This window comes from Oncorhynchus tshawytscha, unplaced genomic scaffold (genome assembly GCF_018296145.1).
Source record: "Oncorhynchus tshawytscha isolate Ot180627B unplaced genomic scaffold, Otsh_v2.0 Un_contig_3521_pilon_pilon, whole genome shotgun sequence".
In the NCBI taxonomy this organism is placed as follows: domain Eukaryota; kingdom Metazoa; phylum Chordata; class Actinopteri; order Salmoniformes; family Salmonidae; genus Oncorhynchus; species Oncorhynchus tshawytscha.
Genome location: NW_024609370.1, coordinates 48,401 through 68,248, shown reverse-complemented (window position 1 = coordinate 68,248; position 19,848 = coordinate 48,401). Strand labels below are relative to the sequence as shown.

At 53.0% G+C, this 19,848-nt stretch overlaps 1 protein-coding gene across 1 annotated transcript in view; it reads right to left on the bottom strand.

Annotated features, from left to right (window-relative positions):
* LOC121844672 (monocyte to macrophage differentiation factor 2-like) overlaps positions 1 to 19,414 on the bottom strand; it is a 40,542-nt gene extending 21,128 nt beyond the window's left edge. Inside the window, exons 1-2 of the mRNA XM_042315027.1 lie at positions 19,121 to 19,414; positions 3,547 to 3,628 (exon numbers count right to left, since the gene is read on the bottom strand). Coding sequence (XP_042170961.1) covers positions 3,547 to 3,628; positions 19,121 to 19,134 — 96 coding nt within the window. The 5' untranslated portion in view covers positions 19,135 to 19,414. The remainder of the gene's footprint in view (positions 1 to 3,546; positions 3,629 to 19,120) is intronic.
* Positions 19,415 to 19,848: the final 434 nt, after the last annotated feature.

Genomic DNA, 19,848 nt, shown 5'->3' with positions numbered 1-19,848 from the left:
CAGGACCACCCAAACATAACACGGTGGTCCTCTGTTGGTTCAACTCCCAGGACCACCCAAACATAACACGGTGGTCCTCTGTTGGTTCAACTCCCAGGACCACCCAAACATAACACGGGTGTCCTCTGTTGGTTCAACTCCCAGGACCACCCAAACATAACACGGTGGTCCTCTGTTGGTTCAACTCCCAGGACCACCCAAACATAACACGGTGTCCTAACACGGTGGTTCAACTCCCAGGACCACCCAAACATAACACGGTGGTCCTCTGTTGGTTCAACTCCCAGGACCACCCAAACATAACACGGTGGTCCTCTGTTGGTTCAACTCCCAGGACCACCCAAACATAACACGGTGTTGGTTCAACTCCCAGGACCACCCAAACATAACACGGTGGTCCTCTGTGGTTCAACTCCCAGGACCACCCAAACATAACACGGTGGTCCTCTGTTGGTTCAACTCCCAGGACCACCCAAACATAACACGGTGTCCTCTGGGTTCAACTCCCAGGACCACCCAAACATAACACGGTGGTCCTCTGTTGGTTCAACTCCCAGGACCACCCAAACATAACACGGTGGTCCTCTGTTGGTTCAACTCCCAGGACCACCCAAACATAACACTGGTCCTCTGTGGGTTCAACTCCCAGGACCACCCAAACATAACACGGTGGTCCTCTGTTGGTTCAACTCCCAGGACCACCCAAACATAACACAGTGGTCCTCTGTTGGTTCAACTCCCAGGACCACCCAAACATAACACGGTGGTCCTCTGTTGGTTCAACTCCCCAGGAACCCCAGGACCACCCAAACATAACACGGTGGTCCTCTGTTGGTTCAACTCCCAGGACCACCCAAACATAACACGGTGGTCCTCTGTTGGTTCAACTCCCAGGACCACCCAAACATAACACGGTGGTCCTCTGTTGGTTCAACTCCCAGGACCACCCAAACATAACACGGTGGTCCTCTGTTGGTTCAACTCCCAGGACCACCCAAACATAACACGGTGGTCCTCTGTTGGTTCAACTCCCAGGACCACCCAAACATAACACGGTGGTCCTCTGTTGGTTCAACTCCCAGGACCACCCAAACATAACACGGTGGTGGGTCCTCCAAACATAACACGGTGGTCCTCTGGGTTCAACTCCCAGGACCACCCAAACATAACACGGTGGTCCTCTGTTGGTTCAACTCCCAGGACCACCCAAACATAACACGGTGTTGGTTCAACTCCCAGGACCACCCAAACATAACACGGTGTTGGTTCAACTCCCAGGACCACCCAAACATAACACGGTGGTCCTCTGTGGGTTCAACTCCCAGGACCACCCAAACATAACACGGTGGTCCTCTGGGCGTTCAACTCCCAGGACCACCCAAACATAACACGGTGGTCCTCTGTTGGTTCAACTCCCAGGACCACCCAAACATAACACGGTGGTCCTCTGGTTCAACTCCCAGGACCACCCAAACATAACACGGTGTCCTGGTTCAACTCCCAGGACCACCCAAACATAACACGGTGGTCCTCTGTTGGTTCAACTCCCAGGACCACCCAAACATAACATGGTGGTCCTCTGTTGGTTCAACTCCCAGGACCACCCAAACATAACACGGTGTTGGTTCAACTCCCAGGACCACCCAAACATAACACGGTGGTCCTCTGTTGGTTCAACTCCCAGGACCACCCAAACATAACACGGTGGTCCTCTGTTGGTTCAACTCCCAGGACCACCCAAACATAACACGGTGGTCCTCTGTTGGTTCAACTCCCAGGACCACCCAAACATAACACGGTGGTCCTCTGTTGGTTCAACTCCCAGGACCACCCAAACATAACACGGTGGTCCTCTGTTGGTTCAACTCCCAGGACCACCCAAACATAACACGGTGGTCCTCTGTTGGTTCAACTCCCAGGACCACCCAAACATAACACGGTGGTCCTCTGGGTTCAACTCCCAGGACCACCCAAACATAACACGGTGGTCCTCTGTTGGTTCAACTCCCAGGACCACCCAAACATAACACGGTGGTCCTCTGTTGGTTCAACTCCCAGGACCACCCAAACATAACACGGTGGTCCTCTGTTGGTTCAACTCCCAGGACCACCCAAACATAACACGGTGGTCCTCTGTTGGTTCAACTCCCAGGACCACCCAAACATAACACGGTGGTCCTCTGTTGGTTCAACTCCCAGGACCACCCAAACATAACACGGTGGTCCTCTGTTGGTTCAACTCCCAGGACCACCCAAACATAACACGGTGGTCCTCTGTTGGTTCAACTCCCAGGACCACCCAAACATAACACGGTGGTCCTCTGTTGGTTCAACTCCCAGGACCACCCAAACATAACACGGTGGTCCTCTGTTGGTTCAACTCCCAGGACCACCCAAACATAACACGGTGTTGGTTCAACTCCCAGGACCACCCAAACATAACACGGTGGTCCTCTGTTGGTTCAACTCCCAGGACCACCCAAACATAACACGGTGGTCCTCTGTTGGTTCAACTCCCAGGACCACCCAAACATAACACGGTGGTCCTCTGTGGGTTCAACTCCCAGGACCACCCAAACATAACACGGTGGTCCTCTGTGGTTCAACTCCCAGGACCACCCAAACATAACACGGTGGTCCTCTGTTGGTTCAACTCCCAGGACCACCCAAACATAACACGGTGTCCTGGTTCAACTCCCAGGACCACCCAAACATAACACGGTGGTCCTCTGTTGGTTCAACTCCCAGGACCACCCAAACATAACACGGTGGTCCTCTGTGGGTTCAACTCCCAGGACCACCCAAACATAACATGGTGTCCTCTGGGTTCAACTCCCAGGACCACCCAAACATAACACGGTGGTCCTCTGTTGGTTCATCTCCCAGGACCACCCAAACATAACACGGTGGTCCTCTGTTGGTTCAACTCCCAGGACCACCCAAACATAACACGGTGTGGGTTCAACTCCCAGGACCACCCAAACATAACACGGTGGTCCTCTGTTGGTTAAACTCCCAGGACCACCCAAACATAACACTGTGGTCCTCTGTGGGTTCAACTCCCAGGACCACTCAAACATAACACGGTGGTCCTCTGTTGGTTCAACTCCCAGTACCACCCAAACATAACATGTATGCACACATGACTGTTAGTCGCTTTGGACAAAAGTGTCTGCTAACTGGCATTATTATAATCATGACTTTAATAATTATGATGTGTGTGTTACTGTGTGTGTCAGTGGCAGTGTGTGTCTCACGGTGTGTGTGTGTCTGTGTGTGTTTGGCAGTGTGTTTGCAGCATGTTGTTCTGTGTGGTTGATACCTCTGTGGTGTGTGTGTTACTGTGTGTGTCAGTGGCAGTGTGTGTGTGGTGTGTGTGTTACTGTGTGTGTCTCACGGTGTGTGTGTTACTGTGTGTGTCAGCATGTTCATAGTCTGTGGGTTGATACCTCTGTGTGTGTGTGTGTGTGTGTGTGTGTGTGTGTGTGTGTGTGTGTGTGTGTGTGTGTGTGTGTGTGTGTGTGTGTGTGTGTGTGTGTGTCTCACCGCGTGTGTAGCACAGTTTGCAGCATGTTCATAGTCTGTGGGTTGATACCTCTTATTGGATGGAACTCTGTTATTCATAAATCTGGAATTCAGAACAGACAACAAACAGAACAATCAGCGGTCTGACAATCAGCCAATCAGACAGTCAGACAGTCAGCCAATCAGACAGTCAGCCAATCAGACAGTCAGCCAGTCAGCCAATCAGACAGTCAGCCAATCAGACAGTTAGCCAATCAGCGTTCTGACAGTCAGCCAGTCAGCCAATCAGACAGTCAGCCAGTCAGACAGTCAGCCAATCAGACAGTCAGCCAATCAGACAGTTAGCCAATCAGCCAATCTGACAGTCAGCCAATCAGACAGTCATAAGTAACATCACTGACTCTATATTAGCCAATGATACTACTCATTCATATAGTAACATTACTGACTCTATATTATTAAATGATACTGCCCCTCTCCTCTCTATTCATCCCCTCTCTCCCACCCTCATTTTCTCTCGCTCCACCAGTCTGTTTGTTCTCTCTCTCCACCTCCATCAGTCTGTTTGTTCTCTCTCTCCACCTCCCTCCATCAGTCTGTGTTTGTTCTCTCTCTCTACCTCCCTCCATCAGTCTGTTTGTTCTCTCTCTCTACCTCCCTCCATCAGTCTGTGTCTGTTCTCTCTCTCTCTACCTCCATCAGTCTGTGTTTGTTCTCTCTCTCCACCTCCCTCCATCAGTCTCTGTTTGTTCTCTCTCTCTACCTCCCTCCATCAGTCTGTGTTTGTTCTCTCTCTCTACAGTCTCCCTCCATCAGTCTGTCTGTTCTTCTCTCTCCCACCTCCATCAGTCTGTGTTTGTTCTCTCTCTCCACCTCCATCAGTCTGTGTTTGTTCTCTCTCCACCTCCCTCCATCAGTCTGTGTCTGTTCTCTCTCTCCCACCTCCATCAGTCTGTGTTTGTTCTCTCTCCACCTCCCTCCATCAGTCTGTGTTGTTCTCTCTCTCCACCTCCATCAGTCTGTGTTTGTTCTCTCTCTCCACCTCCATCAGTCTGTGTTTGTTCTCTCTCTCCACCTCCATCAGTCTGTGTTTGTTCTCTCTCTCTACCTCCCTCCATCAGTCTCTGTTTGTTCTCTCTCTCTACCTCCCTCCATCAGTCTGTGTTTGTTCTCTCTCTCCACCTCCATCAGTCTGTGTTTGTTCTCTCTCTCTACCTCCCTCCATCAGTCTGTGTCTGTTCTCTCTCTCTACCTCCCTCCATCAGTCTGTGTTTGTTCTCTCTCTCTACCTCCCTCCATCAGTCTGTGTTTGTTCTCTCTCTCCACCTCCATCAGTCTGTGTTTGTTCTCTCTCTCCACCTCCCTCCATCAGTCTGTGTTTGTTCTCTCTCTCCATCAGTCTGTTTGTTCTCTCTCCCTCCACCTCCCTCCATCAGTCTGTGTTTTGTTCTCTCTCTCCACCTCCCTCCATCAGTCTGTGTTTGTTCTCTCTCTCCCTCCTCCATCAGTCTGTGTTTGTTCTCTCTCTCCACCTCCATCAGTCTGTTTGTTCTCTCTCTCTACCTCCATCAGTCTGTGTTTGTTCTCTCTCTCCCTCCTCCATCAGTCTGTGTTTGTTCTCTCTCTCCACCTCCCTCCATCAGTCTGTGTTTGTTCTCTCTCTCCACCTCCATCAGTCTGTGTTTGTTCTCTCTCTCTCCTCCATCAGTCTGTGTTTGTTCTCTCTCTCCACCTCCATCAGTCTGTGTTTGTTCTCTCTCTCTACCTCCCTCCATCAGTCTGTGTTTGTTCTCTCTCTCCCTCCTCCATCAGTCTGTGTTTGTTCTCTCTCTCCACCTCCATCAGTCTGTGTTTGTTCTCTCTCTCCACCTCCCTCCATCAGTCTGTGTTTGTTCTCTCTCTCTACCTCCCTCCATCAGTCTGTGTTTGTTCTCTCTCTCCACCTCCATCAGTCTGTGTTTGTTCTCTCTCTCCCTCCTCCATCAGTCTGTGTTTGTTCTCTCTGTCCACCTCCATCAGTCTGTGTTTGTTCTCTCTCTCCACCTCCATCAGTCTGTGTTTGTTCTCTCTCTCCACCTCCATCAGTCTGTGTTTGTTCTCTCTCCACCTCCCTCCATCAGTCTGTTTGTTCTCTCTCTCTCTCTACCATCCATCAGTCTGTGTTTGTTCTCTCTCTCTACCTCCATCAGTCTGTGTTTGTTCTCTCTCTACCTCCCTCCATCAGTCTGTGTTTGTTCTCTCTCTCCACCTCCCTCCATCAGTCTGTTTGTTCTCTCTCTCCTCCCTCCATCAGTCTGTGTTGTTCTCTCTCTCCACCTCTCTCCATCAGTCTGTGTCTGTTCTCTCTCTCCACCTCCCTCCATCAGTCTGTGTCTGTTCTCTCTCCTCCCTCCATCAGTCTGTGTTTGTTCTCTCTCTCCACCTCCATCCATCAGTCTGTGTTTGTTCTCTCTCTCCACCTCCATCCATCAGTCTGTGTTTGTTCTCTCTCTCTCTACCTCCCTCCATCAGTCTGTGTTTGTTCTCTCTCTCCACCTCCATCAGTCTGTGTTTGTTCTCTCTCTCCACCTCCCTCCATCAGTCTGTGTTTGTTCTCTCTCTCCACCTCCATCCATCAGTCTGTGTTTGTTCTCTCTCTCCCTCCCTCCATCAGTCTGTGTTTGTTCTCTCTCTCCTCCCTCCATCAGTCTGTTTGTTCTCTCTCCCATCAGTCTGTGTTTGTTCTCTCTCTACCTCCCTCCATCAGTCTGTGTTTGTTCTCTCTCTCCATCAGTCTGTGTTTGTTCTCTCTCTCCATCAGTCTGTGTTTGTTCTCTCTCCACCTCCATCAGTCTGTGTTTGTTCTCTCTCTCCACCTCCATCCATCAGTCTGTGTTTGTTCTCTCTCTCCACCTCCCTCCATCAGTCTGTGTTTGTTCTCTCTCTACCTCCCTCCATCAGTCTGTGTTTGTTCTCTCTCTCCACCTCTCTCCATCAGTCTGTGTTTGTTCTCTCTCTCTACCTCCATCAGTCTGTCTTTGTTCTCTCTCTCCACCTCTCTCCATCAGTCTGTGTTTGTTCTCTCTCTCTCCTCCCCATCCATCAGTCTGTGTTTGTTCTCTCTCTCACTTCCCTCCATCAGTCTGTGTTTGTTCTCTCTCTCTCTACCTCCATCCATCAGTCTGTGTTTGTTTTGTCTGATTGATGGCAATCAGAGATGTTCTTTATGAGTTCTGGAATCTCTTTCTCTCAGAAACGTGCTTTTTGCCATGACTACAGTTGCCTGGCAACTGCAAGTAACCATGGATCGACTGAGGCAGAAATAAGAGGTCTGTCTCTCTCACACACAAAGTAGCTGTAGTGTGGTGATGTCACTGTAGCCATGGAAACCCCCCTTCAAGGAATTTTTACATCACTGAAAACTCCCTTTTCCTCTTCCTTCCCAGATCCATCTCTCCCCCCTCCATCTCCGATCCATCCTCCTCCATCCCCATCTCCATCCCAGATCCAGATCCATCTCTCCCTCCATCCCTCCTCCTCCATCCCCATCTCTCCTCACTCCCAGATCTCTCCCCTCCCTCCGTCTCTCCTCCACTCCCATCCATCCTCTCCCTCCCTCCGTCTCCTCCTCCACTCCCAGATCCATCTCTCCTCTCCCTCCATCCCCTTCTCCCAGATCCATCACCCTCTCCCTCCATCCCCTCTCCTCACTCCCAGATCCATCACCCTCTCCCTCCATCCCCATCTCCTCACTCCCAGATCCATCACCCTCTCCCTCCATCCCCTTCTCCTCACTCCCAGATCCATCACCCTCTCCCTCCATCCCCGTCTCCTCACTCCCAGATCCATCACCCTCTCCCTCCATCCCCTTCTCCTCACTCCCAGATCCATCACCCTCTCCCTCCATCCCCTCTCCTCACTCCCAGATCCATCACCCTCTCCCTCCATCCCCATCTCCTCACTCCCAGATCCATCACCCTCTCCCTCCATCCCCTTCTCCTCACTCCCAGATCCATCACCCTCTCCCTCCATCCCCGTCTCCTCACTCCCAGATCCATCACCCTCTCCCTCCATCCCCTTCTCCTCACTCCCAGATCCATCACCCTCTCCCTCCATCCCCTTCTCCTCACTCCCAGATCCATCACCCTCTCCCTCCATCCCCGTCTCCTCACTCCCAGATCCATCACCCTCTCCCTCCATCCCCTTCTCCTCACTCCCAGATCCATCACCCTCTCCCTCCATCCCCTTCTCCTCACTCCCAGATCCATCACCCTCTCCCTCCATCCCCTTCTCCTCACTCCCAGATCCATCTCTCCTCTCCCTCCATCCCCTTCTCCTCACTCCCAGATCCATCACCCTCTCCCTCCATCCCCTTCTCCTCACTCCCAGATCCATCTCTCCTCTCCCTCCATCCCCTTCTCCTCACTCCCAGATCCATCTCTCCTCTCCCTCCATCCCCTTCTCCTCACTCCCAGATCCATCACCCTCTCCCCCCATCCCCTTCTCCTCACTCCCAGATCCATCACCCTCTCCCTCCATCCCCGTCTCCTCACTCCCAGATCCATCACCCTCTCCCTCCATCCCCGTCTCCTCACTCCCAGATCCATCACCCTCTCCCTCCATCCCCTTCTCCTCACTCCCAGATCCATCACCCTCTCCCTCCATCCCCTTCTCCTCACTCCCAGATCCATCACCCTCTCCCTCCATCCCCTTCTCCTCACTCCCAGATCCATCACCCTCTCCCTCCATCCCCTTCTCCTCACTCCCAGATCCATCACCCTCTCCCTCCATCCCCTCTCCTCACTCCCAGATCCATCACCCTCTCCCTCCATCCCCTTCTCCTCACTCCCAGATCCATCACCCTCTCCCTCCATCCCCTTCTCCTCACTCCCAGATCCATCACCCTCTCCCTCCATCCCCTTCTCCTCACTCCCAGATCCATCTCTCCTCTCCCTCCATCCCCTTCTCCTCACTCCCAGATCCATCACCCTCTCCCTCCATCCCCTTCTCCTCACTCCCAGATCCATCTCTCCTCTCCCTCCATCCCATTCTCCTCACTCCCAGATCCATCTCTCCTCTCCCTCCATCCCCTTCTCCTCACTCCCAGATCCATCACCCTCTCCCTCCATCCCCTTCTCCTCACTCCCAGATCCATCACCCTCTCCCTCCATCCCCTTCTCCTCACTCCCAGATCCATCACCCTCTCCCTCCATCCCCTCTCTCCCAGATCCATCTCCCTCTCCCTCCATCCCCTTCTCCTCACTCCCAGATCCATCACCCTCTCCCTCCATCCCCTTCTCCTCACTCCCAGATCCATCACCCTCTCCCTCCATCCCCGTCTTCTCACTCCCAGATCCATCACCCTCTCCCTCCATCCCCTTCTCCTCACTCCCAGATCCATCACCCTCTCCCTCCATCCCCTTCTCCTCACTCCCAGATCCATCTCTCCTCTCCCTCCATCCCCTTCTCCTCACTCCCAGATCCATCTCCCTCTCCCTCCATCCCCTTCTCCTCACTCCCAGATCCATCACCCTCTCCCTCCATCCCCTTCTCCTCACTCCCAGATCCATCACCCTCTCCCTCCATCCCCTTCTCCTCACTCCCAGATCCATCACCCTCTCCCTCCATCCCCTTCTCCTCACTCCCAGATCCATCACCCTCTCCCTCCATCCCCTTCTCCTCACTCCCAGATCCATCACCCTCTCCCTCCATCCCCTCCTCTCCCAGATCCATCACCCTCTCCTCCATCCCTCCATCCCCCAGATCCATCTCCCCTCCATCCCCTCCCTCAGATCCATCACCCTCTCCCTCCATCCCCTTCTCCTCACTCCCAGATCCATCACCCTCTCCCTCCATCCCCTCTCCTCACTCCCAGATCCATCACCCTCTCCCTCCATCCCCTTCTCCTCACTCCCAGATCCATCACCCTCTCCCTCCATCCCCTTCTCCTCACTCCCAGATCCATCTCCCTCTCCCTCCATCCCCTTCTCCTCACTCCCAGATCCATCACCCTCTCTCCCCCATCCCCTTCTCCTCACTCCCAGATCCATCACCCTCTCCCTCCATCCCCTTCTCCTCACTCCCAGATCCATCACCCTCTCCCTCCATCCCCTTCTCCTCACTCCCAGATCCATCTCCCTCTCCCTCCATCCCCTTCTCCTCACTCCCAGATCCATCACCCTCTCCCTCCATCCCCTTCTCCTCACTCCCAGATCCATCACCCTCTCCCTCCATCCCCTTCTCCTCACTCCCAGATCCATCACCCTCTCCCTCCATCCCCTTCTCCTCATCTCCCAGATCCATCACCCTCTCCCTCCATCCCCTTCTCCTCACTCCCAGATCCATCTCTCCTCTCCCTCCATCCCCTTCTCCTCACTCCCAGATCCATCACCCTCTCCCTCCATCCCCTTCTCCTCACTCCCAGATCCATCTCTCCTCTCCCTCCATCCCCTTCTCCTCACTCCCAGATCCATCTCCCTCTCCCTCCATCCCCTTCTCCTCACTCCCAGATCCATCACCCTCTCCCTCCATCCCCTTCTCCTCACTCCCAGATCCATCACCCTCTCCCTCCATCCCCTTCTCCTCACTCCCAGATCCATCACCCTCTCCCTCCATCCCCTTCTCCTCACTCCCAGATCCATCTCTCCTCTCCCTCCATCCCCCCTCCATCCCTCTCCTCACTCCCAGATCCATCACCCTCTCCCTCCATCCCCTTCTCCTCACTCCCAGATCCATCACCCTCTCCCTCCATCCCCTTCTCCTCACTCCCAGATCCATCACCCTCTCCCTCCATCCCCTTCTCCTCACTCCCAGATCCATCACCCTCTCCCTCCATCCCCTTCTCCTCACTCCCAGATCCATCTCTCCTCTCCCTCCATCCCCTTCTCCTCACTCCCAGATCCATCACCCTCTCCCTCCATCCCCTTCTCCTCACTCCCAGATCCATCTCTCCTCTCCCTCCATCCCCTTCTCCTCACTCCCAGATCCATCTCTCCTCTCCCTCCATCCCCTTCTCCTCACTCCCAGATCCATCACCCTCTCCCCCCATCCCCTTCTCCTCACTCCCAGATCCATCACCCTCTCCCTCCATCCCCTTCTCCTCACTCCCAGATCCATCACCCTCTCCCTCCATCCCCGTCTCCTCACTCCCAGATCCATCACCCTCTCCCTCCATCCCCTTCTCCTCACTCCCAGATCCATCACCCTCTCCCTCCATCCCCTTCTCCTCCCAGATCCATCACCCTCTCCCTCCCCAGATCCATCACCCTCTCCCTCCATCCCCTTCTCCTCACTCCCAGATCCATCACCCTCTCCCTCCATCCCCTTCTCCTCACTCCCAGATCCATCACCCTCTCCCTCCATCCCCTTCTCCTCACTCCCAGATCCATCACCCTCTCCCTCCATCCCCTTCTCCTCACTCCCAGATCCATCACCCTCTCCCTCCATCCCCGTCTCCTCGCTCCCAGATCCATCTCTCCTCTCCCTCCATCCCCTTCTCCTCACTCCCAGATCCATCACCCTCTCCCTCCATCCCCTTCTCCTCACTCCCAGATCCATCACCCTCTCCCTCCATCCCCTTCTCCTCACTCCCAGATCCATCTCTCCTCTCCCTCCATCCCCTTCTCCTCACTCCCAGATCCATCACCCTCTCCCTCCATCCCCTTCTCCTCACTCCCAGATCCATCACCCTCTCCCTCCATCCCCTTCTCCTCACTCCCAGATCCATCACCCTCTCCCTCCATCCCCTTCTCCTCACTCCCAGATCCATCACCCTCTCCCTCCATCCCCTTCTCCTCACTCCCAGATCCATCACCCTCTCCCTCCATCCCCTCCTCCTCCCAGATCCATCACCCTCTCCCTCCATCCCCGTCTCCTCACTCCCAGATCCATCACCCTCTCCCTCCATCCCTTCTCCTCACTCCCAGATCCATCACCCTCTCCCTCCATCCCCTCTCCTCACTCCCAGATCCATCACCCTCTCCCTCCATCCCCTTCTCCTCACTCCCAGATCCATCACCCTCTCCCTCCATCCCCTTCTCCTCACTCCCAGATCCATCACCCTCTCCCTCCATCCCCTTCTCCTCACTCCCAGATCCATCTCTCCTCTCCCTCCATCCCCTTCTCCTCATCTCCCAGATCCATCACCCTCTCCCTCCATCCCCTTCTCCTCACTCCCAGATCCATCACCCTCTCCCTCCATCCCCTTCTCCTCACTCCCAGATCCATCACCCTCTCCCCCCTCCATCCCCTTCTCCTCCATCCCCCTTCCCAGATCCATCACCCTCTCCCTCCATCCCCTTCTCCTCACTCCCAGATCCATCTCCCTCTCCCTCCATCCCCTTCTCCTCACTCCCAGATCCATCTCCCTCCTCTCCCTCCATCCCCTTCTCCTCACTCCCAGATCCATCTCCCTCTCCCTCCATCCCCTTCTCCTCACTCCCAGATCCATCACCCTCTCCCTCCATCCCCTTCTCCTCACTCCCAGATCCATCACCCTCTCCCTCCATCCCCTTCTCCTCACTCCCAGATCCATCCCCTTCTCCTCACTCCCAGATCCATCACCCTCTCCCTCCATCCCCTTCTCCTCACTCCCAGATCCATCACCCTCTCCCTCCATCCCCTCTCCTCACTCCCAGATCCATCTCCCTCTCCCTCCATCCCCTTCTCCTCACTCCCAGATCCATCACCCTCCCTCCCCCGTCTTCCTCAGATCCATCACCCTCTCCCTCCATCCCTTCCACCTCACTCCCAGATCCATCACCCTCTCCCTCCATCCCCGTCTTCACACTCCCAGATCCATCACCCTCTCCCTCCATCCCCTTCTCCTCACTCCCAGATCCATCACCCTCTCCCTCCATCCCCTTCTCCTCACTCCCAGATCCATCACCCTCTCCCTCCATCCCCTTCTCCTCACTCCCAGATCCATCTCTCCTCTCCCTCCATCCCCTTCTCCTCACTCCCAGATCCATCACCCTCTCCCTCCATCCCCTTCTCCTCACTCCCAGATCCATCACCCTCTCCCTCCATCCCCTTCTCCTCACTCCCAGATCCATCACCCTCTCCCTCCATCCCCTTCTCCTCACTCCCAGATCCATCACCCTCTCCCTCCATCCCCCCTTCTCCTCCCCTTCTCCTCACTCCCAGATCCATCTCCCTCTCCCTCCATCCCCTTCTCCTCACTCCCAGATCCATCTCTCCTCTCCCTCCATCCCCTTCTCCTCACTCCCAGATCCATCACACCCTCTCCCTCCATCCCCTTCTCCTCACTCCCAGATCCATCACCCTCTCCCTCCATCCCCTCTCCTCACTCCCAGATCCATCTCTCCTCTCCCTCCATCCCCGTCTCCTCACTCCCAGATCCATCACCCTCTCCCTCCATCCCCTTCTCCTCACTCCCAGATCATCACCCTCTCCCTCCATCCCCTTCTCCTCACTCCCAGATCCATCACCCTCTCCCTCCATCCCCGTCTTCTCACTCCCAGATCCATCACCCTCTCCCTCCATCCCCTTCTCCTCACTCCCAGATCCATCACCCTCTCCCTCCATCCCCGTCTCCTCACTCCCAGATCCATCACCCTCTCCCTCCATCCCCTTCTCCTCCTCCCAGATCCATCACCCTCTCCCTCCATCCCCGTCTCCTCACTCCCAGATCCATCACCCTCTCCCTCCATCCCCATCTCCTCACTCCCAGATCCATCACCCTCTCCCTCCATCCCCTTCTCCTCACTCCCAGATCCATCACCCTCTCCCTCCATCCCCGTCTCCTCACTCCCAGATCCATCACCCTCTCCCTCCATCCCCTTCTCCTCACTCCCAGATCCATCACCCTCTCCCTCCATCCCCTTCTCCTCACTCCCAGATCCATCACCCTCTCCCTCCATCCCCTTCTCCTCACTCCCAGATCCATCACCCTCTCCCTCCATCCCCTTCTCCTCATCTCCCTCCTCACTCCCAGATCCATCACCATCTCCCACCCTCCCCCTCCATCCCCGTCTCCTTCTCTTCACTCCGATCCATCACCCTCTCCTCACTCCCAGATCCATCACCCTCTCCCTCCATCCCCTTCTCCTCACTCCCAGATCCATCACCCTCTCCCTCCATCCCCATCTCCTCCTCCACTCCCAGATCCATCTCTCCCCTCCCTCCGTCTCCTCCTCCACTCCCAGATCCATCACCCTCTCCCTCCATCCCCTTCTCCTCACTCCCAGATCCATCACCCTCTCCCTCCATCCCCTTCTCCTCACTCCCAGATCCATCACCCTCTCCCTCCATCCCCGTCTCCTCACTCCCAGATCCATCTCTCCCCTCCCTCCATCCCCATCTCCTCACTCCCAGATCCATCACCCTCTCTCTCCATCCCCGTCTCCTTAATCCCAGATCAATCTCTCCCCTCCCTCCATCCCCATCTCCACTCCCAGATCCATCTCTCCCCTCCCTCCGTCTCCTCCTCCATCCCTATCTCTCCCTCTCCTCTCCCTCCATCCCCATCTCAGACCTCCTCCAGGATCTCCCAGATCCATCTCTCCCTGGGATCAGCTCCCTCCGTCTCCTCCCTCCACTCCCAGATCCATCTCTCCCCTCCTTCAGCCCAGGGATGAGCATCCCCTAGGAACAGACCTGGGATGAGCATCCCCTAGGAACAGACCTAGGATGAGCATCCCCAAGGAACAGACCTAGGATCAGCATCCCCTAGGAACAGACCTAGGATCAGCATCCCCTAGGAACAGACCTAGGATCAGCATCCCCTAGGAACAGACCTAGGATCAGCATCCCCTAGGAACAGACCTAGGATCAGCATCCCCTAGGAACAGACCTAGGATCAGCTTCCCCTAGGTACAGACCTGGGATCAGCTTCCCCTAGGTACAGACCTGGGATCAGCTTCCCCTAGGTACAGACCTGGGATCAGCTTCCCTAGGTACAGACCTGGGATCAGCATCCCCTAGGTACAGACCTGGGATCAGCTTCCCTAGGAACAGACCTGGGATCAGCTTCCCTAGGAACAGACCTGGGATCAGCTTCCCTAGGAACAGACCTGGGATCAGCTTCCCCTAGGTACAGACCTGGGATCAGCTTCCCCTAGGAACAGACCTAGGATCAGCTTCCCCTAGGTACAGACCTGGGATCAGCTTCCCCTAGGTACAGACCTGGGATCAGCTTCCCCTAGGTACAGACCTGGGATCAGCTTCCCTGGGATCAGCTAGGTACAGACCTGGGATCAGCTTCCCCTAGGTACAGACCTGGGATCAGCTTCCCCTAGGTACAGACCTGGGATCAGCTTCCCTAGGTACAGACCTGGGATCAGCTTCCCCTAGGTACAGACCTGGGATCAGCTTCCCCTAGGTACAGACCTCCTAACCTTAACCATTAGTGGATAAAACGCAAAAACGGACCCACGACCAGCGTCTAACAGCAACATCACCCTCATCCCTATACAGTAGGTAGAGGTTGTCCCTCTCTAAACACTATACAGTAGGTAGAGGTTGTCCCTCTCTAAACACTATACAGTAGGTAGAGGTTGTCCCTCTCTAAACACTAGACAGTAGGTAGAGGTTGTCCCTCTCTAAACACTATACAGTAGGTAGAGGTTGTCCCTCTCTAAACACTAGACAGTAGGTAGAGGTTGTCCCTCTCTAAACACTATACAGTAGGTAGAGGTTGTCCCTCTCTAAACACTATACAGTAGGTTGAGGTTGTCCCTCTCTAAACACTATACAGTAGGCAGAGGTTGTCTCTCTCTAAACACTATACAGTAGGTAGAGGTTGTCTCTCTCTAAACACTATACAGTAGGTTGAGGTTGTCTCTCTCTAAACACTATACAGTAGGTTGAGGTTGTCCCTCTCTAAACACTATACAGTAGGTTGAGGTTGTCTCTCTCTAAACACTATACAGTAGGTTGAGGTTGTCCCTCTCTAAACACTATACAGTAGGTAGAGGTTGTCTCTCTCTAGTCTCTAAACACTATACAGTAGGTAGAGGTTGTCCCTCTCTAAACACTATACAGTAGGTAGAGGTTGTCCCTCTCTAAACACTATACAGTAGGTAGAGGTTGTCTCTCTCTAAACACTATACAGTAGGTAGAGGTTGTCCCTCTCTAAACACTATACAGTAGGTAGAGGTTGTCCCTCTCTAAACACTATACAGTAGGTAGAGGTTGTCCTCTCTAAACACTATACAGTAGGTAGAGGTTGTCCCTCTCTCTAGTCTCTAAACACTATACAGTAGGTAGAGGTTGTCCCTCTCTAAACACTATACAGTAGGTAGAGGTTGTCCCTCTCTAAACACTATACAGTAGGTAGAGGTTGTCCCTCTCTAAACACTATACAGTAGGTAGAGGTTGTCTCTCTCTAAACACTATACAGTAGGTAGAGGTTGTCCTCTCTAAACACTATACAGTAGGTAGAGGTTGTCCCTCTCTAAACACTATACAGTAGGTAGAGGTTGTCTCTCTCTAAACACTATACAGTAGGTAGAGGTTGTCCCTCTCTAAACACTATACAGTAGGTAGAGGTTGTCCCTCTCTAAACACTATACAGTAGGTAGAGGTTGTCCCTCTCTAAACACTATACAGTAGGTAGAGGTTGTCCCTCTCTAGTCTCTAAACACTATACAGTAGGTAGAGGTTGTCCCTCTCTAAACACTATACAGTAGGTAGAGGTTGTCCCTCTCTAAACACTATACAGTAGGTAGTGGTTGTCCCTCTCTAAACACTATACAGTAGGTTGAGGTTGTCCCTCTCTAAACACTATACAGTAGGTTGAGGTTGTCCCTCTCTAAACACTATACAGTAGGTTGAGGTTGTCTCTCTCTAGTCTCTAAATACTATACAGTAGGTTGAGGTTGTCTCTCTCCAATCTCTAAACACACAGAAACTGGCCTGAATACAGGGATGTCCTCCTCCTCTCTTTCCACCCCTCTTTCGCTTTCTCTCTTTCCATTTATATTGGCCAGGTCGCAGTTGCAAATGAGAACTTGTTCTCAACTAGCCTACCTGGTTAAATAAAGGTGAAATAAAAAAATATTAAATTCTACCCCTCTCTCCATCTCCACCCTCTCTCGCTCTTTCCACCTCACTTTGTCTCCATCTCTACCCTCTCTCTTTCCACCTCCCTCCACCTCTACCCTCTCTCCACCTCTCTCTTTCTCTCCATCTCTACCCTCTCTCGCTCTCCACCTCTCCCTCTCTCCACCTCTACCCTCTCTCGCTCTCCACCTCTCCCTCTCTCCACCTCTACCCTCTCTCGCTCTCCATCTCTACCCTCTCTCTCTTTTTCCACCTCTCGCTCTCTCCACCTCTCTCTCTCCACCTCTACCCTCTCTTTCCACCTCTCTCTACCCTCTTTTCATCTTGCTCTACCCCCTCTTTCCATCCCTCCCCTCCATCAATCCCTCCCTCCCCTCCATCAATCCCTCCCTCCCCTACCATCCCTCCCCACTCCATCCATCCCCACTCAATCCTCCCTCCCCTCCATCAATCCTCCCTTCCCTACCATCCCTCCCCCTCCATCCATCCCCACTCAATCCCCCTCCATCAATCCCCTCCATCCCTAATCCCTCCCCCACCATCCCTCCATCAATCCCTCCAGCCACCATCCCCCCTCCAATCCCCCCACTCAATCCTCCCCCCTCCATCCATGCCTCCTCTTCCATCCATCCCTCCCTATACAGACAGCTGGCAGTTCTGTTAATTAGGTTATCAAGCTGTCTGTTAATGACCTGAGCCCCAGGCCACACACGGCCAGGCCAGACCAACAGATCACAGAGCCAGACCTGTCGGTTAATGACCTGAGCCCCAGGCCACACACACATGGCCAGGCCAGACCAACAGATCACAGAGCCAAAGCCCAGCAGGGCTACCCCTAGTCCAGACTCTGTGTGTGACACTCTCTCTTTCTGACTGCAGTGTCCTGTCTGCCTGTCTGTGGTCAGTGTGTCCAAACCTGTCTGTCTGTAGTCAGTGTGTCCAGACCTGTCTGTCTGTCTGTGTCCAGTCAGTGTGTCCAGACCTGTCTGTCTGTCTGTAGTCAGTGTGTCCAGACCTGTCTGTCTGTCTGTAGTCAGTGTGTCCAGACCTGTCTGTCTGTCTGTGGTCAGTGTGTCCAGACCTGTCTGTCTGTCTGTGGTCAGTGTGTCCAGACCTGTCTGTCTGTCTGTGGTCAGTGTGTCCAGACCTGTCTGTCTGTCTGTGGTCAGTGTGTCCAGACCTGTCTGTCTGTCTGTGGTCAGTGTGTCCAGACCTGTCTGTCTGTCTGTAGTCAGTGTGTCCAGACCTGTCTGTCTGTCTGTAGTCAGTGTGTCCAGACCTGTCTGTCTGTCTGTAGTCAGTGGGTCCAGACCTGTCTGTCTGTCTGTGGTCAGTGTGTCCAGACCTGTCTGTCTGTCTGTGTCAGTGTGTCCAGACCTGTCTGTCTGTCTGTGGTCAGTGTGTCCAGACCTGTCTGTCAGTGTCCAGACCTGTCTGTGGTCAGTGTGTCCAGACCTGTCTGTCTGTCTGTGGTCAGTGTGTCCAGACCTGTCTGTGGTCAGTGTGTCCAGACCTGTCTGTCTGTCTGTGGTCAGTGTGTCCAGACCTGTCTGTCTGTCTGTGGTCAGTGAGTCCAGGCCTGTCTGTCTGTCTGTAGTCAGTGTGTCCAAGCCTGTCTGTCTTTCTGTCTGTCTGTAGTCAGTGTGTCCAGACCTGTCTGTCTGTCTGTGGTCAGTGTGTCCAGACCCGTCTGTCTGTCTGTCTGTGGTCAGTGTGTCCAGACCTGTCTGCTTCAAGACAAAGTGGTGTAGTCGTACAGCAGGACAGTAACAATACAACTACCTATCTGTCATCTCCTCTCACTGTTTTTCACACACATACACACAGTGACCTAGGCTAACATTGATATCCACTCCACCAATAGTCAGAGGTACACAACCACCCTGCTTGTTGACAAAACTGGGGTAAGCACCCCCCCCCCCCTGTAAAAGTCTCCTGTAGTAAATGCATCAGTCTGATGTTGTCATCTGATGATATAACTACTTTAAATCAGAAACACATGGAAACAACTTAGCCATGGTAGTGCAGCCCAAGGAAACTGATATAAAATAGAGTAGTAGAAGTCACACGTCCCTGCGCGGTCCTGTCGGGTTCCCGCGGGGCAGTAGAGGGGGTCCGGTATTATCGATAAGGACCATAATCGGTTTGCGTTATTCTACTGTAAAACAGATCAGCTCCCGAGCGACGTAGACACAACTCAGACATTCAACCATTCCAACAGTGTATTATCATTGTATTATTATCATATCATATTGTAATGAAACGGCGGGGAGCAGGACTCGAACCCTCGACCTTCTAGCCCGAAGTCCAGTACCGCAAAAGCTCCAGCGGCAGACTCGATATCCGCGCTTATAAACCCAGGGTCGTTACACTATTGTACCTAATAATAGCGTTACATAAAACCCAACTAATTCAGGCCAGCAGTCACAGGAGTCCCAAATAGGTTAGAAACATCACCGCTGGTTATTGGGCGATATCGGTCTGTTCGGCTTATCAAACCAACACATTCTAAACGTTGATACAACGTCTATTAACTGGGAGTCGCGATGTTTACACATTTAGGTGCAAGTTATAAAAACACAAAACCACATACCTTACAAGATTCATTTAAAATGTGAAGGGGGGGAAAAAAAGCAACAGTAGAGAGACGTGGGTGTAATGATAAAAAATATGTCTTCAGAGTTGTGCGTTTCAGCAGCGCTTTTTCCTCGACCGTCTTGATTCCAGCGGTGTGTTGCTACTAGATATCTAAAAGACATCTAAACCTGATGCTGCTGGTGATCACCGACTGGTGAGTATCCGGGAATGCCGAAGGTGCTGCAGCGACGATAATGCGCGTGATTCATAGCAGGCAACACCCGGAAGTGCGAACGATGTAAACGGTTTCTAGGGAAAACAGTCTAACTGCGTCGCGGAAGAAAAAAATAATAATAATTAAAAAAAAACTATTTTTATTTTCATTATTGTTATTATTATTATTATTATTAATATATATTTTTTTTTTACCGGATTCGGTAACGGTTCAATCTGGACCCAAGTCATGATGTTGTTTTAAGCGACCAGAGATATTGGAGAATAGTTGGTTCTTTCTCTTTATTTTCTAGAACAAAAACTGATACAGCAGCAAGTCGGTATTTCTGTCAAACATCATCATGTGTCGTAATATTTAACATAAAAACACGTCCAGCAAAAGCTTGAACCCAACATCTACAACCAAGACTTTTGGTAGTTTTACCTACGTACTGAATGTGGCCGCTAGTGAGTCCGACACCTGAACAAAACAGATCTGAATTTAAGTGTCTGAATGATCTACGGTGAAAA